General features: G+C 47.2%; 1 protein-coding gene across 2 annotated transcripts in view; it reads left to right on the top strand.

The window, feature by feature from the left end:
- The first annotated feature begins 17,511 nt into the window (after positions 1–17,511).
- SPIDR (scaffold protein involved in DNA repair) overlaps positions 17,512–22,339 on the top strand; it is a 353,174-nt gene continuing 348,346 nt past the window's right edge. For both annotated transcript variants that reach the window (XM_074987198.1, XM_074987197.1), the window contains exon 1: positions 17,512–17,607. In XM_074987198.1, the coding sequence (XP_074843299.1) occupies positions 17,593–17,607 (15 nt within the window). In that variant the 5' untranslated portion in view covers positions 17,512–17,592. The remainder of the gene's footprint in view (positions 17,608–22,339) is intronic.

Genomic DNA, 22,339 nt, shown 5'->3' with positions numbered 1-22,339 from the left:
GCTCTGGTTCTCCTCCTCAGACTCTCCCAGTTTCCAGCTTTTATCAGTCTAAATCCTGGCTGAGGGATCCTTTGGAGGGTGGTGGTGGTTTGCAACCAGACCCTGAAATGAAAGGGAACAGAAGAACGGCACATGTGGTGGGAAACAATAGAAGAATGCAGAGGCCCCTTTTTGTGTGGACTAAGATAGACCTAAAAAAAAAATCAAAGGGAGTGAGTCCCTCCATTATAAGCACTGAAAACAACAGGAAAAGCAACTATGAAAATGTCAGCCGCCAGAAAATATGTGTAGATCCTGGCCATATTGTTGTGATTCCTAGATTGTACTAGTGTGGTATACCTTAGAAAGTCATCTGCATTGTACAAAACTACCCTCTGCTGGCCAGACAAGGAGTAACACTTTATTCTCCTGTGCAAACAATAGCCATATGACTTTAACGAGTGGTACTCAGACCTCAGTGGTTCAGATGCAAAATTAGTGACTTACGTTACCCACAGTAGTGTGAATCAGTGTTTCATTTACTATTCAACAATTCTTGGTGAGCAAGGAAACATGATCATAGTAAAAACATCCTGAATGGTTAATTATTTACTGCAAAATAATAACTGGTTTATAACATAGTCAGATCATCCTGAATGGTTAATAATTAAATAACACAGTGTTTTAATATCATGTGCTCTAGAGACATGCAGGAGACACATTAAAGAGCCACTTGAGGCTTACAAGCCTCAGTTTGAGTATCACTGACAAACAGAGAAAGTGGAGCAGTTATAATTACAATGTAGCGTCATTCAAATGCTCTTCTTTTTAAAGCATAAATAGCAAATGTTAAAAAAGTTTTTCCAATTAAACATTAATGCATCTTACCAAAATCTGGCACTTTGTTTTTTGCCCACGTCCACAACCAATGTCATCTCTGTAGAGCCAGCTACCATACCTTCAAGCTATCCCATTACAGTTACTGTGGAGGTGGCATGGCACTTCAAACCTTCATAATTTTCATCCTTTGATCACCCAATTTTCCTCCCCCAGACACCTCAAAAGGTTACTAATCATCCACCATGTAAAAAAATTATTATTAACTTGTTCCATAATTGTTGTTCTCTGAGATGTGTTCCACATCTTCATTCTACTCTGTGCACACTCAGCTTGAGCACAGTTGTTGGAAATTTCAGTGGTACCTTTCAGGGGAGCTTGAGCATCCTCAGCTGACACGTGCCTCTGTGTGCAGAGATAAGGGCAAAATTGCCCCCCACCCACCTCCCAACTTCTCAGTTCCTTCTTGCAGGACTAGCCTGTTTTAGATGGGTAGAAGGATAGGTTGTGGACTGGACTTGTGCAACACATCTTAAACAAATACAGAACAGATTAGTAACCATTTTTTCTTTGAGGGATTGTATATGTGCATTCCAGTCTTGATAATTCATAAACCTTGAAATCATGAGATGGGATCAGTCTATCTGAACAAGATCTGAAACACAACTTGTTCAAATCTGGGATCATCTCTGTCATTCTGAGTAATTCCATAAGAGGAAGAAAACGTGCACACTGAAGACCAAGTTGCTACCCTACAAATGTGTAGGATAGGGACTTCAACCAGGAGATCTGACACTCTGCTTGATGGAGTAACATTGAAGAAATCATAGCACAAGTGGATACATGAGGCTATCCAAGATGATATTTTCTGAGAAGAAACTGTTCTGTCTGTGACTGCCAGGAACAGCTGCGAAGACAAACAGAACTGCTTGGACACATCAAGGTAGAACATCAATGCTCTTCTGACATCCAGTGTGTTCAGCTTTTCCTCCTCTTTATTTGAGTGTGGCTTGGGAAAGAATGAAGGCAGGTACAGTAAATTCTCTCATATCTGGCAATCTAGGGACTGGGAGGTTGCCAGATATTAAAAAATGACGCTTGATGGAGAGGTAGCCGCAGGATCCCTGGCAGAGGGCCAGGGGACACCCAACAGACCCATGGCTTGGGCAAGGAGCCTGGCTGGCAGCTCCAGCCCCGGGAAGTTGGCCTAAGGCATCAGGTTTGGGAGACCTCCGTGGGATCATGGGGCTGTGCCAGCCCCCGGGGCAATGCCATCAGCTCGGGGCACTGTGGGAATGCAGGGCAATGCTGGTGCCCTGGGCATGAGGGAACTCCACCAGGCAGCCCTGGAGCCAGAAGAACCCCAGAGCCGACAGGGGATAGAGCCCCACTGGCAGCTCTGGCCCCGACTTGGCCAGGCGGGGAGCCCCAGCAATTCACTGGCAGAAAGCCGGCTGGGCTGGGTGCAGCCCCAACTGGAAGAACTTGGGGGTGGAGCCGTCAGGAGCTGGTGACAGATATTTGAGAGTTCTGGTTTAACAAATGCCAGATGAGAAGGAGTTTACTGTGTTTTGCTTGGTTGATATGGAAGTCAGAGACCTTTTGAGACAAACTTTATATGACACAAGTAAATGATGTCTTTAAATAAAATAGTATAAGCAGGGCCAGACATCAGTGCTCATAGTCATCTACCCTCTGTGTAGAAATGATGGCCACCTAAAATGCTACCTTAATTGAAAGATGTAGGAAGTACAGGTTGCTAAACATTCAAAAGGAAGCCCCATAAACTTTGACAATATCAAGCTTAGATCCCATGAGGGAACAGGATCTTGTACTTGAGAATACCACCTTTTCAGGCCTTTCAAAAATCTTTTTGACACCTTATTAGAAAAGACAGTGATTATCAACCTGGAAGTGAGTGAGTGGGTGAATGTCTTCGCATGTACTCTGATTTGATCCTGCACGTACTCTTTTAAAACCTTTTTGTTCTTGCCTGGCAGACTTAGGGACCAGTGATCTGCCTCTGCCAAAAAATGTCATTGCAAACCTCGTTTCTGCCCAGGTGTTGACGAGGAATAGTGGCGTTGAGTCTCAGACAACATCACAGACATTTCTCGGAGAAGGTACAGTCCTGTGCACGCTGTCCAAGAAAGCCATGAAGGTAATCTCAGAGCACCCTCCAGCAAAAGAAACTTAGCCTGGCCACACTGAATATGTCTATGCTGCAAGTAGACACCTGTGGCTGGCCCAGGCCTCTGACTAAGAAGTTATTTAACTGCAGGGTAGATGTTGGGCTTAGCACTGGGACCCAGGGCCTAAACATCTACACTACAAATGTACAGCTCCTTAACCTGAGCCCCAGGTTTTAACTGCAATTAAGAAGCACCCTCTCTTTCTAGGCCCTTGCTTGAAGTCCTTACAAAGAAATCACACAGACACTTTTGAACAATTAGTCCATAGATCAGTGTTTCTTAAACTATGTTCTGCAGAAAATTGGTGTTCCGGGAACAACTTGCAGGTGTGCCACGAGCATCTGATACTTTTCTGATATCATGCTCTGAGGGTATTATATTTTCTGTAATTAAAACCAGCTACAATGTTACTTCTTCATTGCTACGATATCTGATTCAGTTACTTCATTTTGGTTTCGCTGTGTATGTTGCTGTTTGTTTTTTGTCTGACAACAATTTTTTTTGAAGAAAACTTTGATAGGTGTTCCACATAAAAATATTATCGTTTGGTGTGCCATGGTCTCAAAAAGTTTGAGAAACACTGGTGTAGATCATTCTCAGGCATTGGTTTACAGCACAAAAGACAGAGTTTGAAACACAGTACCACGAAATGGAACTCCCTTCCTGCGGACCTGAAAAAGTAACTTTTAATATACAAAAAAATTACTTATTATAAAGTAGCATTTAAAAATTACTTGAACAGGTAATTATACACAATTAGATGTGGAGAGAACTTGCTGAAGCAAGACAAACTGATTTTTAAACAGCCATTAATCAGAAGGAACTGATGGGGATTGGGACAGCTTCATCCTTTATGTCTACACACAGTGGCATGCAGGACAAGAGGACACCTGAACTGCCCCAGCAGGTCTCACAGAGGGAAACGTATCTGACACCTGAGCTACTGGTGAGTACACAAGAAGAATGAAATGTACTTTGACAGTCACTCACACCATAAAGACTGCAGCACAAATTAACTGCTTCAGGGACATCCATTGCAAGAAATATTCATAAACATCAAACCCTCCTTACTACTGAGGCACACATTCTGACGTCTTAACCATTATTTATTCCCTTGGGTACTGAACATCCTTCCATTGAAGTTACTTGGTCTACGTCTACACTCAGAGATCTTTCAAAAGACATCCTGCCAGAAGATCTCTTCTGAAGAACTTCTTTCGAAAGAGAGCATCCACACAACCTCTCCTCTTTCTAACGAATGGGCCCAGGATCAAAAAAATCAGGTGCCATGAGGACTCCTCTTTTGAAAGAAGGGCCCCAAGGAGTATCTACGTACATTTTCTTTTGAAAGAAGCTTTCAAAAGAAGGTGTTCTCCATGAAACAGGAATGGAAGAGCCCTTTCAAAAGGAGCACTGCATTTTCTTTTATTTACTTTTGAAAGAACATTTTTTGTATGTAGACGCTCCACGGAATCTTTCAAAAGAGCCCTTTTAAGAACATAAGAACATAAGAATGGCCATACTGGGTCAGACCAAAGGCCCATCCAGCCCAGCATCCCATCTGCCGACGGTGGCCAATGCCAGGTGCCCCAGAGAAGGAGAACAGAAGACAATGATCAAGTGATTTATCTCCTGCCATCCATCTCCTGCCCTTGTTCTGAAGGCTAGGGCACCCTACTTTATCCCTGGCTAATAGCCATTTATGGACCTAACCTGCAAAAATTTATCAAGCTCTTTTTTAAACCCTAATAGAGTCCTGGCCTTCACAGCCTCCTCGAGCAAGGAGTTCCACAGGTTGACTGTGCGCTGTGTGAAGAAAAATTTCCTTTTATTAGTTTTGAACCTACTACCCATCAATTTCATTTGGTGTCCCCTGGTTCTTGTATTATGGGAAAAGGTAAATAATTTTTCTATATTCACTTTCTCCACACCATTCATGATTTTATATACCTCTATCATATTGCCCCTCAATCGCCTCTTTTCCAAACTGAAAAGTCCCAGTCTCTCTAGCCTCTCCCCATATGGGACCCGTTCCAAGCCCCTAATCATCTTAGTCGCCCTTTTCTGAACCTTTTCTAATGCCAATATATCTTTTTTGAGGTGAGGAGACCACATCTGCACGCAGTACTCAAGATGTGGGCGTACCATAGTTTTATATAGGGGAAGTATGATATCTTTTGTCTTACTATCCATCCCTTTTTTAATAATTCCTAACATCCTATTTGCTTTACTAACTGCCGCTGCACACTGCGTGGATGTCTTCAGAGAACTATCCACTATAACTCCAAGATCCCTTTCCTGATCTGTCGTAGCTAAATTTGACCCCATCATGTAGTACGTGTAATTTGGGTTCTTTCAAAAAATCTTTCAAAAGAACTTGCTAGTGTAGATGCAGCCTTGGAGTTTTGTAACACTCCAGTCATTACTATGGCAAAAACAGAGGAGAAAATCTTTTGCCAAATGTGCAGCTCCTTAAAAGTGATTCAAAATATTTTATATCTTGTATGGCATATACTCTGAAATATATATATTTCCATATAAAATATATTTTGTTATAAAATAATCACAGATTAACAATTTAAGTATAAATTTATTTCATTCCATTTTCTAAAGGTCTGTCAATCAGTGCAAAGTGTCAGTTCCTATATTCTGGAATCATTTAAGAGCTATAACTTTAGAAGCACAGTAAACTGAATTCCTAAATGGCATTTGAATCAGATACAAAATTGTTCAGTCCACAGTAACAGTCTATTAATCTACTTTACTACTCCTAGTTTTCTCTACTAATTACTTTATATGAAAATAAGATTCCTCACAAGCCATGTACATATGGATTGCAAAGAATTATTCACTTAATTAGTGCATCATAAGAAATTGTTAATTGCTTTTCTTTGTGAACTCCACTATTGACATGTTTTCTTTGTAACAGGAAGTTACATTTTGATTTGAGCATTTTCCTTAAAAATATCACACAGTTAAAATACCAAATTTGAAATACATGTCTATAATTTTCACAGTGTAGTGGCAGATGCCCTTTACTTCATTTCAGCTCTGATCTTGAACACATCATGGTGAAGCTATTGACTCTGGTAAATCAGGTAAAGAACAGACACAAAATACCACCTAACCCAGGGTACGCATGGAGAGATGTATGTCATTAAATTTAGCATGTTCTTTTTTGCTACAAAATATTGTGGCTAATCATGACTTCCAAAGTGAACCTAAGAATGTTTTTAATGAGCTTCCTAGTGAACTTGCAAAATAAAAGTTCCACTGTTTGAAATCTTTTAAAGAGCTCTGTGAAGCTGCCAGACATACACCATTCCTTCTCCATTCCTCTATAGCAACATTACTTTAAAAAGCAAAAAGAACTTTTGTTTTGGACGTGTGGGATTAGTCTCTGACAAACTCCTCTAATGATCTGTACTCTCTCACCTTGTAGTTTTTGTTTGTTTGTTTGATCAAATATTGTAGGTATGCCATTACATGGATTTTATAGCTTATTATATGTATGCTGTTGGCAACAAAATTAAATACATAAAATTAACAGAGAAGTCATTGGCCCAGATTACCTTCTTGAAAGAAAACTACTACAAATTGAACCCCTCTAATCTGGACTCTCTTGCCCAACAACATCCATAATCTGGCATGGTTTTAGTTAGATGGATGACCACTTATCATGGGTGTGGCCGAGTCTCCTGTGGTCCCATGAAGCTTGTTTCCAAACACCAGTCCTGGCTCTCAGTGTTCTGTGCCGTTATTTAGTCATCATTTACTTCTAAATGTTTTCTAAGAGAACAATAAGCAGTGGAAGTGTTGGTAAAATTGCTAGATTATATTGATCTCCCATGGTCTGGCAAATTCTCTCATCCGGCTCTGGTCAGGTCCTGAGAGTGCTAGATTAGAGAGGTTTAATCTGTATAGGGAGAAAATTGCAGGGGAAGAAAGATCCCTGTAGGTGTGACTGCCCTAGGACAACTGGAGAGATCTGTAGAAAAGTTAACTCAGATTTATACTTTTTTTTTTTACATATCTCTGTGGTATAGGAGGTGAGATGTGATTATCATGTTCTTTGCACATATCCTAGCTTTTCTCTTGGAACCCTCCATAGCCTCTGTACTCATACAGGGTCTCTTTGGGTGTATCTACACTGCAATGAAAATCTCTTGAGACTGAATCTCAGAGCCTGGGCCAATTGTTTTGGGCTCATGAGGCTAAAAATAGCAGAGTTGCTGTTCTGGCTCCAGCTGGAGTCTAGAATCTGAGATGCCCCCTCTTGCTGGGTTTCTTCTGCGCAGAAGGGTGAGAGCTTGGTATAAATTCACTCTGTGTATGGAGATAGGGGCTGACTTTTGCCTTTGTTTAAAAAAAAATATTGTCCCTGTGGTCTAGTTTCAACTGGCATAGCTGAATGCCGTTCTGCAATGCAGCATCAATTCAGAGCAGATTGTTTTCATATACAATAGAAAGCATTTGTGAAGCTGCAGATTCCTGATATGAAAGGGAAGCGGTGCTGGATTAAGTGTGAGAACATTATGAATTTTACTCTGTTTTGAACAACACAGCAAGAGGAAACAGAGGTGCTGATTTTGTGATTTTGCCAGAGGTACTGGGCCCCATTCTGCCCTGAGCCCCTGCCATGTCCTGTCCCTTTTCCACCTCTTCCTGCTCCTCTTTATGCTGCTGAATAGCTGAGCAGGTGGGAGAAGCTGATGCGGTGGGGAGGAGGAGGTTCCCGGGGAGTGCTGCTGATGCTGACCACCCCCAGTTTTTTCCTCTGAGTGCTCAGCCCTGGAGCAGCCAAGGAATCGGCACCTATGAGAGGGTATGTGAGCTGTGCATGATTGTTATCTGCTTGCCCCCAAAATCCATTTGAATTAGTAATATCTATTTTAGGAATGTTGAAAGGATGCTGGCTGCAGGGTGATCTGCAGTAGATAAAACAACCAGAAGGTAGTGTGACTGCCTGTCCTGATTTACCACATTATGCCATGGCTCAGTGCTTTACAAACATTAATGAATAAAACCACAGCACCTCTGCAAGAACTATTACTCCTGCTTACAGAAAACAATGGTGGGTCTGAGCAGTTAGTGATTTTTTTCACAAGGTTACACAGCAAAATCAATGTCTGTGGAAAGAGACTAACCCAGAACTTTCATTTTTTTCTTTAAAATATTTCCAAATAGCCTTGTTTTCTCATGTTTATGTTGGCTGACATCAACAGGGCCAGCAGCCACCCCAAACCCTAGGACAAAGTGGGAGGGGGTCCCAGAGGAAGAAGCAGGGCCAAGGGCAGTTGCTCTTAGTGCCACTGGCCCCCCCACAACCGCGCAGAGCAGCGCTACCGATATTTGAAAGGGGACAAGAGCTCTGTCCCCCGCTGCTACTTGGAAGGCTGGGTCCCATGGCAACTGCCCCCTTTGCAGTCTCCCCTCCCCCAGATCAGTGGGCCTGGCTGACATTGAGGGTTCCTGCTACCATATAGCGGTTACCTCATGAAACTAACAGTTGAAGTCCCTGATCAAAGAAATGACTATTCCTTTTCGAAGTTACGTGGCCTTTGGCCTTAGTTTAACAATAGCTCCTCTGCTGACTCAGACCCTTGATGATGGCCGTTAATCAAACTTTTTCCAACGCTATAGCTGTGTCTACACTACAGAATAACTTCAAAGTAAGCAACTTCAAAGTAGAGCACCTATACACAAAATGCACCCTCCCTTACTTTGAAGTTAAACGTCTACACACAAATAGCCCCTTCTTCGAAGTAAGGGGCCAGGAAATAATGCAGGCATGGGGTCACATGGCTGACAAGCCCTTCCAGGCTTGCAGCCAGCAGACCCCTTAAAGGGACCCTCCCAACACCCACAGCCCGCACCTGCTCAAGGCTGACAGGCTGCGGACAGCAGCAGAGCACATGCAGGGGGAACAGCCGGAGACCATGCCAGCTCACTCCCTCCCTGAGGATGATGCCCTCTTGACCCTGGTCAGCCTACTGGCCATGCTGCTCACTCTGCTATGCCAGCAGCGTGGACAGGTCACTTGTTTGGGACCCAGCCTCAAGGTCCTGGCCACAACCATGCTGCCCTTCCCCTGTTCCCCGCCCCGACCTGGCGCCAGTGGCCTCCGCTACCAGCACTGAATGGTGGGACCGGCTGGTGCTGGAGGACTGGGATGATGGGTGGTGGCTCAGGAATTTCAGAATGACCAGGCAGACATTTGAGGACCCCTGCACCTGGCTTGCCCTGTCCTCCAGCACTGGGACACCTGCATGTGGCCAGCGCCTGGTGTGGAAGAGGGTGGCCATTGCACTATGGCAGCCGCCCACCCCAACAGCCACCAACTCAGCATCAGCAAGGCCACCAGTCAGGTGTTCATGGACATCCTCTCCTTCCCCCGCAGGTCATCTGAGCCATCAACACCATGCTCCTGCGACGTGTCATGACCCTGGGGGACCTGGACGCTGCCCTTTCCAGGTTCACAGACCTGGGCTTCCCCAATTGTTTCGGAGCCCTGGACAGGACACATGTTGCGATTCAGGCTCCGGAGCACAGCGGGGGCACCTACATTAACTGGAAGTGGTACCGCTCCGTGTTTCTCCAGGCCCTGGTGGATGTGAGGAGCCATTTCCTGGATGTGCGTGGGGTGGCCGGGCAGGGTGTTCCAGAATTCCGAAACGCCTGGGTGTTCCAGAATTCATGGCTGGGACAACGGATGCAGGAGGCCATGTATGTCCCTCCCTCAGGAGCTTCTGCTCAAACACATCACGATGCCCCGCTGAATTGTGGCTGATGCTGCGTACCTACTGCACCCTTGGCTCATGCGGACCTACACAGAATGCACCATGACAGCCCAGGACACCTTCAAAGGTCACCTCAACCATGCCAGGGGCACATCAAGTGGGCATTCGGGAGGTTGAAGGGGAGGTTTTGCAGCCTCCTCACCAGGCTCAATGTCAGCCTCCCCAGTGTCCTCGCAGTCATCGCTGCCTGCTGTGCCCTCCAACCTTGTGGAGGGCCACCGTGAGCCCTTTATCCAGGGCTGGGCTGTGGACTGGGGTGGGGGTAAGGGGCGGCTACAAGCAGCCACCTGCTGCCCTGTGCCATAAGGCCCAGAGGGTCAGGGTCAGGGAGTCCCTGTGCTGGGCCTGCCCTGACCCCCCCGCCACACGCTGCACTTCACCCTACCCCCCTCACACTTCACCCCCTCACCACTTCCCCACATAGCATCAGGGACACAGGGTTAGGGTGGGAAGAACAAACTTTAATGTGGGGAATAAAGTATTTCACAAAATGGAATGGAGTGTGGTAAACTTCGGTGTGCATGGGGGGAATGGTTGGCAGTGGGGAGGTGGGGGCTTGGGTGGGGGACTAAACTGGGAGGGGGGCTGGGATGGGAGTATGGTCAGTCACACAGAGACGTGGCGGACTGGGAGCCACATCAGCCATGACTGCCCCTACCACCGCGGGTCTGGGGTCCCCTGCAGGCCTGCAACAGGGACAAAACCACAGGGAGGTAGGGCTTGGTTGGGGGTACCAAGGTCTTTGCCTCTGCAGGGTGTGCGGGGGGGGGAGGGGGGGGCACTGGGGCTGAGCCAGAGGCTCCCGCCTCAGCCAGCAGCCACCGGGCCTGCCTGAGGCTCTTGGCTGGTGCCAGGTCCATCATGCATTGGGCAGCTGCTGGAGAGGCAGCTGCAGGAGAGGCGGCTGTGGGAGGGAGAGGGAGGCTGGGTGAGGTGGGCAGCCAAAGCCTGGGCCACGGTGTCCATACTGCCAGCCAGCCTCATCCACATGTCCTGCTCCATCGCCAGCCATTCCCAGAGCACCCTGGTCATCTCCGCACAACCGCCCAGTTGGTGGCTGCCTTCTCATCCCTCCAGCATCATCTCCCAGAGGCCTAGCTGCGGTCGTGGGGGGAAGCGGGTTGGGGCAATGGGGTGGTCTCCTGGGCCCCTGTAACTGCAGCCTGCTCAGCTGTGCAGTCGTGGCTGACTGGCAAACGACCTGTGGAGACAGAAGGGGACAGGGGGACAGCCTGGGAGTGTTGGCTCCCAACCTGGGGAGGCTAGAGCCCCCCGCTCCCTTGCCCCCTGCTGCCCGATGGCCCATGAGATCCCAGCTGCCCAGGGGTTTCTGCTCAGTGAGGGTTGAACCGTGTTCCCTCCTCCTCTCCCATCCTCAGGCGCGTAGGCTGTGGGGCTGTTCTGGGGGCCCTTTCCCCATCCCTTGCGCCATTCCGCTTGCCCCGAATGTATTGGCCGCAACCTCCCAAGGCTCAAGCAAGGCTCATCTCAAATGACGTACAACTGTGTGTCCCAGAGGGGAGGGTGATGATGAGGGTACTGTCACTGGAGCCCTTACCATCGCCCTCAGTCTCAGTGGGCTGGTCCCTGTGCAGGGGGCTGGTAGTGCTGAGGGGCCTGCCTCCTTGCCATTGTCTGCCGGGGGCAGGGAACCAGCAGTGTCCACAAGGTGCTCTGGGGTGGCCGCCTCCCTTGGCCCCAGGAGCCTGTGCAACTCCCTGTAGTGGGGGCCATGCACGGACCATGCCCCGACCGGCTGGCAGCATCGTAGGCCTTTATGCAGGTCTGACAGAGCTCCTTCACCTTTATCCTGATGCTGCTGCTGGTGCGTTTGGGCAGCAAGCCCACTGGCCAGCCACTCAAAGACTCAGCATGGTGCTGGCAGCCATCTGTTTGTCGAAGGACCTCCTCCTCCCCCAACACAGCGAAGAGGTCCTTCAGCTCCTCCTCAGTCCAGGAGGGTCCCCTCCTAGCACAGCCCTTGCCCAGGCCCTATGAGCCCTCAGATCCCTCCTCTGGGGCCCCCAGAGGGGGCAGAAGGGTCCTGACGTGCCACCATGGTGGGTAGGAGGTGCAGAGGCTGGCAGATGCTTCGCACAGAGGCAGTCCAAGGGAGAACTCTTGCTGCCCCTGCTTGTGGCACACTCTCAGCTTCCTGGCTGGAGTTGCCGGGAGCTGCTTCCTTTAAGGCAGCTGGGAGGGACCATAGAGGCCTGCCTGGGCTGGCCAGACTGTCTTTGTCCTCTGGCAGGGGCCCTCCTTGGAGGACTCCCTACTTCAAAGTAAGGAGTGCAGAGCATCTACACACACTTAACTTCGAAGTAAGCCACTACTCCATTCCCAGGGTAGTGACTTCGAAGTAAGGAAGAGTGTGTGTAGATGCTCTGCGGGTTACTTTGAAGTAAGTTTGTAGCATAGATGCAGTCTATGGGTGTGTCTACACTAGGAACTAACTCTGAAGTTAACCTCGAAGTTAGATACTACACCAAAGTAGCCAGCAGAGTGTCTACACCCATTTTCCTCTTCAAAGTTAAATTTGAACTAGGAAGCCCCACTTTGAAATCCTTACTCCATTCCCAGGAATGGAATAGTGCCGTACTTTGAAGTTTAACTTCAGAGTAGGGTGTGTGTAGACACTCAACTTTCAAGTTGCTTACTTCAAAGTTATTTTTGTAGTGTAGACACAGCCTATAAGTAAAGCTCATTGTGAATGTCAGTGCTTAGCGATGGTACCTCCTTCATTCATGTTCTTTTGACCATAGGCATCAACACTTGATGGGGTCAAGGAGGATCTTGGAGTTTTAATGGATTGTTTTCTGAAAACATCTGTTTAATATGCAGTGACAGTCAAAAGAGCTAACAATGTTAGAAAAGGGATAGAGACAATACATGTCACTACGTAAATGCAGGGATGCCTACATCTTGAATATTATATGCAGGCCTGGTAGCTGCATTGAAAAATATTAGAAATGGAAAAGGTACAGGCAAATGAATGATTTTTATGAAAAAGCTTCCCTGGGAGGACAGATTTAAAAAGACTGGAACTGTTCAGTTTGGAAAAAAGAGATGATTCAGGATGGAGAGAAGAGGTCTATAACAACATGAATGGTGTGACAGAAAATGAGTAAGAAAGTAGTATTTAGCCTGGGGATAAGCAGACTTTTTACAGCGGGCTCTACTTTTTTGTCCCTGCAATTGGCAGGATGTTGCAACCTGTCTAATGTAATCCAAACCAAATGGAAATTTTGGTTACATTCATAGAAAAAAAAAAGGCCCCTTTTGGCGTAAGAAAGTGTATGTATGTATAAAACTTTATTACTAGGTATAAATGTGAATATATATATATATATATATATATATATATATATATATAAACAGTAACACATTTCAATATTTTTAATGAGATGGACAAGCTTGAGACCCAGCAGCCGATCATGCCGTGCCCCCCTTACAAAATTTCACACACCCCGAGGGGACCCACTTTGCTCACCCCTCATTTAGTTCTTCACATAATCCAAGATCTAGGGATCACATAATTAAATTAAAAGACAGCAGATTTAAAAACAAACAGATGCTCAGTTACCTTTTGGAATTTGTTGCCAGGGAAGGTAGTGAAGGCCAAACCTATAGAAAGGAAAAAGCCTTCACCGAGGACAGGTCTCTCACTGGCTATTAATCAGGACTGTAAGGGAAACAATCCCATACAGTGGGTGTCTGTAGCATCCTTTGCCCATGGCAGTTGCCCTCTTTAGGTGGCGCAGGCCTCCACAGCTGGCCCCCTCCATGCCAGCCAACCCTGGGGCCTTGTCCCCTTTAATGGGCAGCGTGAGGCAGGCTTGCTCTTAGGAAGCCCAGCCCTCAGTTTGGGGCGGGGCAGCAGGCAAACAGTTTAGAAGTCCAGCCCTTAGTGCAGGGCAGGGCAGCAGGTATGCAGCTAGCCACCAGAACGGGGTGGCTGGGGAGAGGCGAGGGGCTACCTCTCTGGGTAGGTGGGGTAGGGGGATGCAGGCCCTCCCACTCCACTGTGTCCTGGCCTGGGACCCTAATGATTGCTCTCACCCTGTGCTTGGTAGCAGGGATCCAGGCTGCAACACACCAAGGGGAACATTCCCCAGGCCACTTCCTATCTCAACCTCCATTGGCGCTGGATACCAATCAGCCTGGTCCGCCGGTCCAGGCTGGTGGGTCTCTTCTGGGTAGGTAGCCCTTGGGAGATCTGGGCAGTTGGACATCTCAACATCATTGGGGTGGTCTACTGGGGTCAGTACCATGGGCTCAGACGGTTGGAGGCCTCAGCACCATGGGTGTCAGGCAGGACTCCAGGACCATGCTCACCTGGGACCCCCAGGTAACTGGCCCAGGCCAGTCTCTCCAGCCCTGACAGGGCCTCCCGGGAGGGGGCCCACCACAAGCATGAGGGCCCCAGTGAATCAGGGAAGTCAGGGTACTGGCCCAGTAGGAGTCTCAGCAGCTGGTGGGTGGCTCCCACCAGATGGCTGGTCCTGGCATCCAGGAGTCTGGTTCAAGCTCTCCACTCTGCTAGGAGTCCAGTCCTTTAATACATAGACAGTTTTACCTCAAGGTATGCGAGGGTTGGCTTCCATGCAACCTCATGTACCTTGAATTTCATGTAAGCCAGGGAGGTCTTGGGGAATGGGTTGGGGCCCTGGGAGGGGGCAAGCGGGTGCTTCCCTGGGCTCTGGCCCAGGAGTGCCCACAGCAACGAGCTAGAGCCCTGTGCGGGGCGCGGGGGTGGGGGTTGAGCTGGGGCTGTTGAGCTGGGAGAGGGAGAAGTTGAACTGGAGCACGTGGGAGGGGTGAGCTGGGGCCAGTAGGGGAGTTGGCATCTGGGCTTGTTGAGGCGGGTTGGGGCATGGGGGTTGGAGGGAAGCCCCAGTCCTGTGGCTGGAGCCGCCCCCGCCCCCCACTGGGGGAGGTTGAGCTGGCGGGGGTTTAGCTGCGCTGCTCTGGGAAGTGGGTTTTAGCTCACCTGGCTGCCAGCAGGGAAGGCAGCTAGGGAGCTTACAAAAAGTGGAAACTGGGACAGATGTGTAAGGAGGGGTATAAACATATAGCTCGAGAATGTAGGGCAGTTATCAGGAAGGCGAAAGCGCAACTGGAATTGCGACTCTCAAGGAATGTGAAGGATAACAAGAAAAGTTTCAACAGGCATGTTACCAAGAAGAAGGTGATCAGAGAGGGCCTGGGGCCCCTACTGGATGAGGGAGGTAACCCAGTGACAAATGATGTATGGAAAGCTTAAGTACTTAATGCTTTCTTTGCTTCTGTCTTCACGGACAAAGACAGCTCCTGGACTAATGCGATAAGTGATGCATTGTGGGATGAAGGTGGACAGCCTTTGGTGGGGAAAGAACAGGTTAGGAGCTATCTAAAAAAGCTAAATGTACATAAATCAATGGGCCCGGATCGAATTCATCCTAGGGTTCTGAGGGAGTTGGAATATGTTGTTGACGAGCCCTTGGCTGTTATCTTTGAAAAGTCGTGGAGGTCAGGAGAGATCCTGGATGATTGGAAAAAGGCAAATGTAGTGCCCATCTTTAAAAAAGGGAAGAATGATTCAGGAAACTATAGGCTGGTCAGTCTTACATCAGTCACTGGAAAAATCATGGAGGGGCTCCTCAAGGAAGTCATTTTGAGGAGGGGAGAGTGATCAGGAATAGTCAGCATGGATTCATGAAGGGCAAGTCAAGCCTGACCAATCTGATTTGTTTCTATGATGAGAGAACTGGCTCTGTGGATAGGGGAAAATCAATGGATGTGATTTATCTTGACTTTAGCAAAGCTTTTGATACGGTCTCCCACAATATTCATGTTGGCAAGTTAAAGGAATGTGGATTGGATAAATGGATGGTAAGATGGATAGACAGCTGGCTACAAGGTCAGGCCCAGCGGGTAGTGATCAACGGCTCGATGTTGGGATGGTGGTCAGTTTCTAGTGGAGTGCCCCAAGGTTCGGTTCCTGGTCCTGTTCTGTTTAACATATTTATCAATGACCTGGATGAGGGGTTGGAGTGCACCCTCAGCAAATTTGTGGATGACACTAAGCTAGGGGGAGCGGTAGATATGCTGGAGGGTAGCAACAGGGTCCAGACTGACTTAAGACAAATTGGAAGACTGGGCTGCAAGAAATCTGATGAGGTTCAATAAGGACAAGTGCAGAGTCCTGCACTTGGGCCAGAAGAATCCCAAGCATTGTTACAGGCTGGGGTCCAACTGGGTTGGTAGTAGTTTTGCAGAAAAGGACCTGGGAGCTGTAGTGGACGAGAAGCTGGACATGAGTCAACAGTGTGCCGTTGTAGCCAAGAAAGCTAATAGCATACTAGGTTGCATCAAGAGGAGCGTTGCCAGTAGATCCAAAGAAGTGATTGTTCCTCTTTATTCGGCTTTAGTGAGGTCGCATCTGGAGTACTGTGTCCAGTTCTGGGCCCCCAACTATAGGAAGGATGTGGACACGCTGGAGAGGGTCCAGCGGAGGGCGATCAAAATAATTAGGGGGCTGGCGCATATGACTTATGAAGACAGGTTGAGGGAATTGGGACTGTTTAGTCTGCAGAAGAGAAGACTGAGGGGTGACTTGTAACAGCCTTCAACTTACTGAAGGGAGGCTGCAAAGAGGCGGTTCACAGTGGTCTCGGATGGTAGAACATGGAACAATGGTCTCAAGTTGCGGTTGGAAAGGTCCAGGTTGAACATTAGGAAAAACTTTTTCACTAGGAGGGTGGTGAAGCATTGGAATGGTCTACTCAGGGAAGTAGTGGAGTCTCCATCCCTGGAGGTGTTTAAGTCTCGCCTGGACAAAGCCCTGGCAGGGCTGATCTGATGGGTTTAGTCCTGCTTAGAGCAGGGGGCTGGACTCAATGGCTTTTTTAGATCTCTTACAGCTCTATTGTTCTAGGATATGATTCTATCAGCTAAAAGTCTTCCCCCTACCTTCCCAGGGAGGTGCCTGGTGCCACTCTCGGAAGGCAGGGGAAGGGGCTCTTAGCCTACCTGGCTGCCTGCAGTTGCGGGAAGCCATGCAGGCTGCGAGATCAGCAGCTTCACCTTGTGCGAAACTCGCGTTAATGCGAAGCCACCTACAACGAAGGTTTACTGCATACCTGCCCTCGCACTTCCCCTTCAGCTAAAGTGGGGGTTTACCCTTGAAAACTTATGTCCTAATAAACCCAGGCCAGCGCCTCACAGGTGCTACAGGACCGCCCCTTGTTGTCACTGACCAGCCAGTCACTAGCTGGTATGGGATCCCTCGCAGGACGTGCCCTGTCCAGAACCAGGGCAGCGCGCGGACTCGGAGTGCGCCACGCCGGGTGTGAAACCGGGCAGCCCGCGTCCCACAAAACCCCGCCCAGCACGTGACGCTGTGCTGGCGGCTGGCCCCCGCCTTTCACGCCCCCCGCACCCCGCTGCCGGGCCAAGCTCTCGGCGGCCCCGCGCAGCTACAGCCACCTCTCCATGTCGCAAACTGCCCCGGAGCCAGCACGCATGCGCACACGAAGGGGTTAAGGGAAGAACAGTCGCGTTCTCGGCTCTTAGCGGGCAGCGGATTGATGTCCCCCCGGCTCTCTTGCGTCACGCATATTTCAGCTCGCCTATCCAATCAGAAGCCGGTGTGTCGCGGCGCCAAAAGTGGAAAGGAGGGGGCGTGGCCGGATGGGTGTAGGCCACGCCTTCTGAGCGGGGAGTGGAGTCCGGGCTCTGTGCGCCCCCTTCCGGGGTTTCCCTGTCACGTGGCAAGGGAGCGGCTGTGGCAGCGCGGGGGGGACATGTCCCGTAGGAAGGTACCGGCGTGTGAACGCGGGCCGGGGGCTACGTTGGGTGGGGGAGTGAGGGCGGAGTCGGTGCCAAACCCCAGTCAGCGTCCGTTCCTACAGCGTCTGTCACGGTGTCTGGTTCCCTGCCGTTATTGGGTGGTTTCGCAGCGGGCCCCTAGCACAGTAGGAGCTGGAGAAACATAACTCTTAAACGTGCAGGGGAGATAAATTGTGCGGGCTGCCCAGCGGGGACCTTCTTGCGGAGGAAGGGAGAACGCTGCCTGCTCTTTGACTTTCTCACCGACAAAGTATACACTCCCCTCGGTTTCCCCTCTGCAGTTCTGGGATAAAGATGCTGGTGTCCCTTGTAGAGCTGGTTATTACTATGTTAAGGGCTGTGAGGCTTGCAGCATGTGTGCCTTTAGTGGGCAGAAGTGATCCCTGGCTATTGTTGGTATCTCTTAGGCAGCTGGAGTGCCCATGCTTACGGTTTGAATACTAATAGAGGGGTCTTACAAGCGAGCTTGTAGCTTTAGCCTCCTGAGTTCTGTGCCTGGTGTGATCACTAACAGATGACTTACTTGGGCAAACACGCACATGCTTAACTTTAACTTTACTTTCAAGTGATGTCTCAGCATAGGCTTAAAATTAAGTGCCAACAGGTGTTTATAGACTTGGCAGGTCATTTAAGAAAAAAACCAAACAAACCCGACTAGTTATCCTTTGGCGTAGCTAAGAGTAACATAATTTTGCCTGAAAATGAAGGTTCAACTTCAACTAGATGTTCTTTTTGGACTTATTTAATAATTACTTCCAAAAAGCATGCAGTCTCTTCCTCCCCACCATGTAGATACACAGATTAGTGCTTTCCCCATTACAGTAAATGTGTCTTATAACGTCTTCCTCTGTGTAAAAGCTCTGACTGTTCCCATGTATGAGTCTAGAAAGCTGCAGTGCTCATCAGCCAACCAGTTGGATTGTCTATCATCAAGAAATAAAAACCTTGAAAAAGAATTTCCCAGTTATAACTGTCCGTTCTAAAATTTTAATATAATTCTTGATCTTTCCAGCCTCTTTCTTTGGTTGTGGCTAAGAGGGCTAAGGTAATTTTTGAAGTATTTACAGGATAATATTGGGAAGGCGTAGCTAGAGTATATTTTCCCTGTTTTGGCACTGATGTGATTTCTACTGGGATACAAGTTGAACCTCTCTAATCCAGCGTGGCCTTAGCAGGTAGGCCTTACATTTCAGCCCTGTGTACTTGCACACCTAACACACAGTAACAGGGATGCTATTCCAAGAGCAAGGGCAAGAGTTTTGTTCACCTGGAATGTGCTGTTATGTGCATGTGTTTTGGGGACCAAGTGGAAAACAAAGATGTACAGATGACCTTCCATACCAGAGTTTTGGTTTTTGCTTTACTCTCTTCGCTTTTTCCCCTTTACTCCCAACATGAAAAGTCTGTTCTAACTCTGAAGGTAGGTAGCAACTGAAGATCACTAGTACAGTGCAGTGGTTTTCAAACTATGGGCTGTGACTCAGTACAGGGGTGGCCAACCAGGTAGGGACTAAAAGCCTTGTGGATGGAGTGCAAAGAGCCATTTTTTATACATATATATCTTTATAACTGTGTCTACACTAGCACAAATCTTCGAAATGGCCATGCAAATGGCCATTTTGAAGATTACTAATGAGGCGCTGAAATGCATACTCAGCGCCTCATTAGCATGCTGCCAGCTGTGGCTTTTCGAAATTGCAGTGGTTTGCTCCTACGTGGCTCGTCTAGATGGGCGTCCTTTTTGAAAGGACCCTGGGAAGTTCAAAATCCCCTTATTTCTATCTACTACCTTGAATTTGAGCAGTACTTCCATTTAAATAAGTCTGTTCCCTGGGTGTGGGGGGGTAATGGAGGTTGCAGGTCTGGGGAGAAGATTTAGGGTCTTAATATTTCAGGTAATCTAGTTTAAATTTGAATTTGCTTATGAAACAGAGATCTGGATATCCTGTGCTGAATAATACTGTAATTGTTCCAAATTCATTGTTTCATAGGGTTTAAGGCCAGCAAGGACTGTTGAATCATTCTGTCCAAGCTCCTGTATATCATAAGCCATTACATTTTGCCCGCATGCTTTAGATATTAACACCAAATACTTTAGTTAGGCCGGGTCTGCACTATAAACTTTCACTGGTATAACAACATTGCTCAGGGGTGTAAACAATCCATACTTCTGTGCTGTGCAGGTCTACCCCGGCATAAATCTTGCTATGCCCATGTGAGAGACTCCTGCCTCCAAAGGGAGTGGATTTATTGCCAGCAGGAGAAATTTTCTTGAAGGTATAGCACCATGTTCACTGAAGTGCTGTAGCAGCGCAGGTGAACCTCTGCCAGTATGACTCTATCAGTGCCTGAAGCCCCTGTAATGGCAAAGAATTCATTGGGTTGGGAGAGACCCAGATGATCTCAGCACCCATGCCATGCTTCATAGTGCAGATAAAGGCAGAAAAAATCCTGCAAGGTTCCTGCAAATCTGACTTGGAAAATTCCATCCTGACCCCAGATCTGACAGTCTGTATGACGCTGAGCATGCAAGCAGCCAGACATCTAGAAAGAGGATTCTCCATACAGCTTCAGAGTACTGGTCCACCCCCTCTGGTGCCCTCTCTCTTCCTGTGGTCCAGTTGCTGATGCTTGCAGGGGACAAACAAGCACAACCTAGTTAGATTAGATCATTGTGCGGGTGACCAGAAAAGGCATGAGATTTGATTTACTTGTCTCTTAATGAAGAATTGCAAATTTTATGAGCATTCTGAGGGCACTGTGGACAATCATATTCTCCCTATAACCTGTGAAAAGGAAGGGAAGACCACAGATTAGAAGGCCAGATGGGACCACCGTGAGCAACAAACCTCACAGAATTTCTCTCAGAGTTCAGTTAAGGCAATCTTTTATACCTTGTCTTGTCTTAATGACTATAAGTGATGGTGAGTCAACTATTCTCTTGTTGAACTATTCCAGTATTTAATTATCCTCAGTTAGGAAACTGCATCTTGTTCCCAGGGTGAATTTGTCTAACGCCCAACCACTGGAGCTTGTTATGCCTTTGTGAACAACATTCCAAAAAACGCTCTCCATTGTCAAATGCGTTTTTCAACTTGTACCAATATACATTGTTCAAGTCCCCACTCCTCTTTCCTTTTGATAAATTAAATATATTGTGCCCCTTAAACTTTGCATGATGAGACTTGATTAACTACATCAGAATAATTTTTGTGGCCTTCTTTTGAATTCTGTCCGGTATGCCCACATCTTTCTTGAAATGTGAATATTAGAACTGGAGTTAGTATTTTTATGAATGCTTTGCACCAGAACATTGTATTTGATATTTCCCTTTTTATATGTTCAACTTTTGCATTAGCTCTTTTTACCACAGTGTAATTCTGAGAGCTCTGGCTGGTGTGATGATCTCTAATGACCCTGAAGTCTTCCTCTGAATTACTGCTTGTAAGGCAGTCTTTTCCTGTGGGTATAACAACATTTATGCTTGATAACCAAATGTATTGCTTTGCACTTGACTGTATTAAAATGCATTTTTTTTATTGAGACCATTTAGCTAGATAATTCAGATCATTCTGTAACAGTAATTTGCAGTCCTCATTGTTTACTACTTCCCAGTATTTGTCAATTGCAAACTTTGACAGCAAGTATTTTATGTTGTTTAGATAATTGACACACTTGTTAAATGTTGTTGGATCAAGAGTCCATCCTTTAAGAACCCTACTAGAAACAGCCTTGTTAACTGATCTCTGTCTGCTAACAGCTACACTTGCCCTCAACTTCGACGGCAGCATGGTAATCAGGGCCACAGGAGATTACTAATGAAGTGCTGCAGTGAATACACAGCACTTCATTAGGCTAATTTTTCCCCGTGGCAACTTCGAAGCATCAAATTTTGAGGAGGGAAGGAGCTTCAAAGTAGCCTGGGCACTTTGAAGTGCCTGTGGCTACACACATGCCGGCACTTCGAAGTTTGACGCTTTGACTTTTCGAAGTTGCTGAGGGGGAAGATGAGCCTAATGAAGTGCCGCATATTCACTGCAGCACTTCATTAGTAATCTCCCGTGGCCCTGATTACCACGCCCCCTTTGAAGTTGGCAGAAGTGTAGAGACAGCCTTTGAGATCCATATTTCAGCTAGTTGTAATCCATCTCATCTTGTACTCCATTAATTCCGTATACCGTACATTTTTAATAATAGTCCTATTGTAGGAAGTAAAAAGCCTTAGAGAAATCAACAGTTATCTTTATTAAATAGACCTAAAATCCATCAAAAACACAATATGCTTATGTGAAAAAGATGTACTCTTCTTAAGGCCCTGTTGGCTGGTATTAATGATATTTTAGCTTCAAATACTCTGTTGATGGAACACAGAATTAACCATCCCATTATTTTACTTGGAAGTGATGTTGGGCTAATTTATCCATAGTTCCTTTTATGCCTTTTAAATATTGGAGCTACACTGGCAGTCTTTTGGAAGTTCCTCCTGTTTTCCAAGATTTCTTAAAAATTAGCATTAGTAGTAGTTCAGAGAGTTGCTCAGATAAATTCCACCTAACTTCCTCCACAAGTCTTAAAGAACTATCAGTCCCCATTAGTTTGAAAATGTTTAATTTTACTGATGCTGTCTCACGTCTTTCTATGCCATCTACCACATCAGATAAGATGGTTACATCCTCTTGCTTCATTCCAAATTCAGAACGG

This window comes from Carettochelys insculpta, chromosome 2 (assembly GCF_033958435.1).
Source record: "Carettochelys insculpta isolate YL-2023 chromosome 2, ASM3395843v1, whole genome shotgun sequence".
NCBI classification, from domain to species: domain Eukaryota; kingdom Metazoa; phylum Chordata; order Testudines; family Carettochelyidae; genus Carettochelys; species Carettochelys insculpta.
Note: the sequence above shows the minus strand (reverse complement) of the source record. Positions and strands in the feature narration are given on the sequence as shown.